Source organism: Gavia stellata, chromosome 10 (genome assembly GCF_030936135.1).
Source record: "Gavia stellata isolate bGavSte3 chromosome 10, bGavSte3.hap2, whole genome shotgun sequence".
Classification (NCBI taxonomy): Eukaryota; Metazoa; Chordata; class Aves; order Gaviiformes; family Gaviidae; genus Gavia; species Gavia stellata.
Genome location: NC_082603.1, coordinates 22,595,657 through 22,601,656, shown reverse-complemented (window position 1 = coordinate 22,601,656; position 6,000 = coordinate 22,595,657). Strand labels below are relative to the sequence as shown.

At 40.6% G+C, this 6,000-nt stretch overlaps 1 protein-coding gene across 1 annotated transcript in view; it reads right to left on the bottom strand.

Moving 5' to 3' along the window:
• Nucleotides 1-2,915: 2,915 nt before the first annotated feature.
• LOC104258620 (vitellogenin-1-like) overlaps nt 2,916-6,000 on the bottom strand; it is a 43,208-nt gene continuing 40,123 nt past the window's right edge. Inside the window, exon 36 of the mRNA XM_059822253.1 lies at nt 2,916-3,034. Within this exon, the coding sequence (XP_059678236.1) occupies nt 2,916-3,034 (119 nt within the window). The remainder of the gene's footprint in view (nt 3,035-6,000) is intronic.

Here is a 6,000-nt window from a genome sequence, read left to right as displayed (position 1 = left end):
GGATTTTACAGCTGCAACATCAATGGAGTCTTTCAGTCAGTCATTCAGCTGTCTCAGCAAGAGGGCACTAACGAACAGGAACTGGACAGAAATGAAAGCTGCCCCTTCGAATTGGAAATAATAAGAGCTGTGTCTCACCCGTGCCCTGCACAGGCCAGTGAAAGGAGGGTGCCTGGGTTTTGCTAGTGACTGCTTTCCGCGCTGGCTGAGCCTGCACCCCAGCCCAGGCTGCGTTACTGGTAGGGTGATGGTGAGTGAATTCCCTGGCCGTGCTCTGACATTGTGGGGCATTTTCACCTTTCTTTCCTTGTGTCTGTGACAGTGCGTGAGCTGGCATTTTCTTTAGGACTTTTGGGCTCAAGCTGTCTCACGCAGCATCCTGCTGTTGGGAGCTCTATTGCCCGTGAATACCACAGCCGGTGGAAAGTGCTAACAGGGTAGCTTCTGCTGGGGGAAAGGCATACGTGTGTGGTTTAGCAGGTAAGGATACCTTTTTCCAGGCATGACCATTTAGCAGAAAGAGACGTGTAGCTGTTCTGGCGGCTCCCTTTAGTTGGGGTGCCGGAGGTGCCTCCTCGTTGGTGCAGGATCCAAAGTGGGGCTGCAGCAGGGACAGGCCTGACCTGGCATGCGTATTGTTTTTTAATGCTGTCCAACATGTGTCTTTATTATATATCGCTGTTGTAGAATAAACTCATTTAGGACTGCTGATCAGTCTCTGCCTTCCAAGTTTTTTCCAATGACTTTAACAGTCTGTAAATTGTTTCTGGGAGAAGGCATTTGCCTTTATGAGCTGCTTGTATTTTTTTGTACTGTACATCCCAGCTTGATCATTGTTAATTAGTGTCATGCTTCTGTGTAGATGACTGTGTTTTACTGCGAGCAAAATTACTTCTCTTACTAATGGGTCTTTGCTGTTACTAAATTCATGTTCTAGTAGTTGAGCAATAAAGTTCATTTTTCTTCTTTCACTACATCTCTTTACTACCTTTGTCTTATCTGAAGTGGTTGACTGGCAAAAGTTTCTCTTTTGTAAACAAGCGGATTAAAGAGAAAGGTGTTGGATTAAAGATGACAGTCTGATCCCATGAAAGTCAATGGCAAATCTCCCATAAACCACAGTGAAAACAACACCAGGAAGAAAAGGGGTCTCCAGGTGTAATATTAGTGTGATTTTAAAGGAAAGTGGAATGCAATATTCTTCATCTCCCCTCTTGTTTGGGGCTACCCTTTTTGCAGTATAGCACTTCACTTCTGATGAGTTAGCAAAACACGGATTTTGTACAGGGAATTTGTGATGCTTTATTCCAAATGAAAACAGTGCAAGAACTCATGTTACTGCATATAGACCCAGTACACACAAAGGTTCTCAATACAACATATAGACTAAGTTAAGGCTAGGGGAAGGGAAAGAGGCAAGTAACCCCCTTTTGCTCTCTGTAGGTTATCCTCAGGAGACAGGCTTAGGGGCAAAGGCAAACATGCTTGCCATAGGCATCACACAGGCATCAGGGCTCAGCCCACTGAGCCCTGGTTTGAACAAACTCATAATGGCTTACTTTCTTCTGGAAGTAACGAAGTAAGTGCAGTACACTGAGAAAAACTGTGTCTTTTCTAATTTCAAGTAGGTTGCAAGCTGCAACTTGAGAGAGAGTGAGAGGAGTACTATGCATTACTCATGTTTCTGCTCTGGAAAGAAAAGCACTGAGAATTGTTATTCTGTAATTGTTCAGCTATTTAGTCTTCAATTGTCTTTCTGATAGCACAGTTTTTAGGTAGAAAGAAAAGTATTTTCTTTTAATGACAGTTTCCTGACAGCATTTGGGTTCAGCAGTAACTCGCCCATGCTAACGCTTCTCTTGGAAGAGCACGCTGGCTGCTATTGCCTGTTATAGGAAGCGTATCATGGCTCACTGCGTGGCTGATTCATGTACAAGGTGAAGAGATAGTGTGTCATTGCTCGAGGTTTGAAGGTGCCACCTATTCCTGGTCCCCTGGGGTGGGAGGGAATTGCCTTTCTGAATAGGCCTAGTGAAAGCTAGCAGATTGACACTTCACTGGTTAAACACAGTCTAACTGTCCCCCTTGTACTTTATTTTAGCTTTATGATGCTATTGATCTTACATATTTTTCTATATATATTACTTTTTTGGAATATTTGGAATGCTGCCTGATGTATTATTGTTACCTGAAGTTTTTGAAGGCATCGTTTTCATAGATATACAATAGGAGATGGTAAACCAAAAAAAAAGTTCCTGTTCATACTTTTAGCTCATGAAGCAACAGCACATTCATTGAAATTTAAATGAAAATGGGGACTGTGTCACACACTATAGCTCTCTGGAAAGCTACAGTGGGAGTCTAGCAGTCCAATTCATTCCTTTGTAGAATGTACTACGGCTAATGGTCTTGCTGGGAGTAAAATGTATTTTTTTGCAGAACGATTCCAAGAACAGACTTTGCTCTTTACCAGAAAACATAAAAGAAAACAAATGCTTACTGTGTCTTTAGTATGCTAAATATGAAATCCTTTGCACAATGGAATGTTAGCAGTAGCCATAATCATGTTTTCCTTTCATCACCTAGTGAACATAATTTTAAGAGAGGACTGCTGTAATTATATTTCAGATAAAAGGAAGCAGAATTTCTGGATAATATTATAGTTGGTCTGATTGTTTTGTTGATAGGGAAAAATAAAGAGAGAGAGCACATGAATACTTATTTAATGAACAACGTATTTATTAAGCAGTGCAGACTGTACATAATGCATTTGACTTTGGATGCGATGCAGTAGGCTTATTTTCTTCAAGCACATTTCTTAATATTTTACTACAGCTATTACATTCCCTTCTCATCTGTCCAGCTATTCAATTATTTGTATAGTATATCGATAGCAGAACACTAAAGTGTTTATCTTAACTACAGTCGCCAGTGCAGGTGCAATCAATGTCAGCATCCACAGACTCCACAACATCCTCAGATGCAGATTTCTTGTCACTGCTTCTCTGCCATTCCAGCAGGCTTACAGCAGTATCTGTCAGAAGAGCAAAGCCATTGTTAACTAACATTGAGCAAATTAACACATTTCAAGGAAATACTGTTTTGATGGCTGCCAACTCCCTCATCAAGTAAAGAATGAAATTCTGCCCCCACAACTGACATCTAACTGACTCATTGACTTGGAGCAGGATTTTCATCCATGATATAATTACTACAATACTTCCCTAAAATCAAAACGAATAACATTTCACAAAGCAGAAAGACAACAGGCAGGAGCCTGTAAAAGTGCTGGAGGTAACCACCTTCAAAGTAAGACCACCACGTACCAATACCCATCAGCAATCTCTTTTTATGTTAGTGCTGCATATCACTCCGTAGTTCAGCTCACTATTTGTTGAAGTTCATTCTGAAGGATAAGCCCTTTGGAGAATTTTCAGAGGTTCATAAACTTCTAATTAAATTTTCCCATATATTGTGAAATCTGGCAGAGCATTGTCAGTTGCAGTATTAACCTTAACACACTGCTTTATCAACAGCAGCTTGAATAAGCCATATCCCTTAATGCTGAAATAATCTAAATGGAATAATGATATTCATCCTTCCAATAAGTATTCTTAGCTAGTTGGAGGTTTATCATTGCATCTGGCAGAATATTAGGACATCCATTTAGATTAAGTTTGTATAATGAGAATGGGTAAAGCTTTCATAATTTTACCACCATTTGTTTTATCCCTTAGTTGGACAATACATTTATAACGTGCCATCTCTCATCACAGGGAAATCTGGAGACTGCTGTATGGATTCAGGTTGTATCAGTCACTTATCTCCTGAAATGCCAACACTCTCCTCAGCTAAATTACTGTCCAACCTGAAGCACAGGTTTTGCATAATAAACTGGATAATAAATATTTCCCAGAAAGGTGCTGGAGATGCTTTTTAAAAATATATAATGTTTTCAAGCTGTGAAATGGGAAGTGCTATAAAATGCCTGGGTTCTGGTTTTTCTATACATTAATTCTTGCTACACCTCTTACTCTTGGGCACACTGTGGGTCTGATCACATTCATATCCATGTAGGAAATAGTTCCCTTGGCAAACTGGATCACGGCTGAGTAGCTATGATCCCTACGGGTAGGGCTTGGGGCATGTTTGAAATGTAAACTAATATGTGGACTTAAACTTGGAGTGATGTCTGCCTCAGTCAAGATCCTAAGACTACAGTCTCACTGATTTGAGGACAACAGGGGAAATTCTGCATCTTTGTACTTCATTTTATCCTTGCTCCACTGGTGACAGTGATGGGGTCCCTCTCTTTTAAAACAGCAGACTATCAGATCTGAGCTCTCATATAAATTGCTGAGCAAAAGTCTTTGTCCAGTGTATGCGAATGAATGTTCTCAGCTTTAGAGAGATAGGGATTTTGTTTCTGCTGCTTCGCCAAGTCATTGAACAAAGAAAGAAATAGAAGTTTTTAAGGGCTGGCCTTGTATTCCTATTGATCCTTAGCCTGAGGAAAAGCAATCATCTTGCTAAAAAACCACAAACGGCATCTTTTCCCTTCCTCCTCCTCCTTCTGTCCCTCTTCCCCCTCTTCCTCCTCCTCCTTCTCCTCAGGATAAATAAAGAAATAAAAAAAGCCCTTGATTAGGAGTGCTGCTAGCAGACTTCCCAGTCTCTGGTTCAGTAAATGAACCAGAGAAGACTGCAGTTGCTGTAAAAGCAGCACTGGCTGCGACAACTAAGGTATCTTTTTTCTGATTTTCCTCTTTTCTCACACATTTTTGTGAGAGAATGAGACAGCTTTATTATAGCCTAATATTCTGAGGCAGTGAGTGGCACGGGGTGATGACATTTCAGAGATACAGACTTGGACACACAAAAGAAATCTGTGAAACATGGATACGACAAGATTTTGGAAGGTTTTTTTGTTGAGGGTGGTTTTTTCTTTTCATGAAAGGATGCATCTATCCACATCTCGGGGAGCCGTCAGAAAACTATTAGCACTCTCTCTGTGCTACTTGTTGAATAGGCTGTTGTAGATGGTTGACTGTTATAGACAGATACTCTTTGCTTTTATGGGCTGATTCAGCACATTAATAACACGAGCAAAGTGCAAAGTTCTACATAGATGTTGTTTAAAATCAGACATAAAATACTGTGTTCCTCTCCAGTATTACTCAACACAGGGATCCATTGGCTTCAGTGAAACTACACTGGATTATCCCAGCTAACAATGGATTTGGCCAACAATGGTTAACACAGAGAACAGACCACTTCAGTAGATACTCCCTAATGGTAGATTTCCCTCTAAGGTATATGTGTACTGTGTAATTCGTTAAAAGATTTAGGAAGGAATGCAGCAGAAATATCTGTATGTTCCAGGCTGGATTCTCCTCTCAAGCTTGTATAACTTCAGCATGAACCTCTGTTAGACAATGCGTTGTGTCCATGACAAATGAGTGTAAGTGAAAGGAGAAAAAGGCTTAGTATTTTTAAAAATCTAGGGCACAAGTGTGTGTGTATAAAATACCTTCAAAACCAAACCATTTTTTTGAACAATCTAGAGAACGTTTCAGCAATGTGATTTTTGCTGATGTATTGCAGAGTGGCATAGCATGGCAGCCTAATCACAGCAGTCATGTCATACTACTTGACTGACTTTCAGTTGCCTTGCTTGCCCTGGTCTACACAAAATTGCAGGCTGTAATGTGCATAAAAGGGCTCAGTGTTGCTTACCTCAACTTTATGGAGATCCTGAAAATGTGAAAAAAATTTTATCGATCACTGCTGCCCCTTTTACCACCACAAATGTTTTTCTCTGGTGATGCTACCTGCCATCATCTAAACTAGCTTTTAGCCGGCCACTACTGTCAGTGGTTATAGCAAATACTAATGGGATTAAAAACAGCAGCTAAGAAAGGAGCCGGAGCAATACAGGTCTGTGCGTGGCTGTGCTGTGTTTTATTCTTTTGAGTGCTCTGACAGAGCTCCTACAGTATG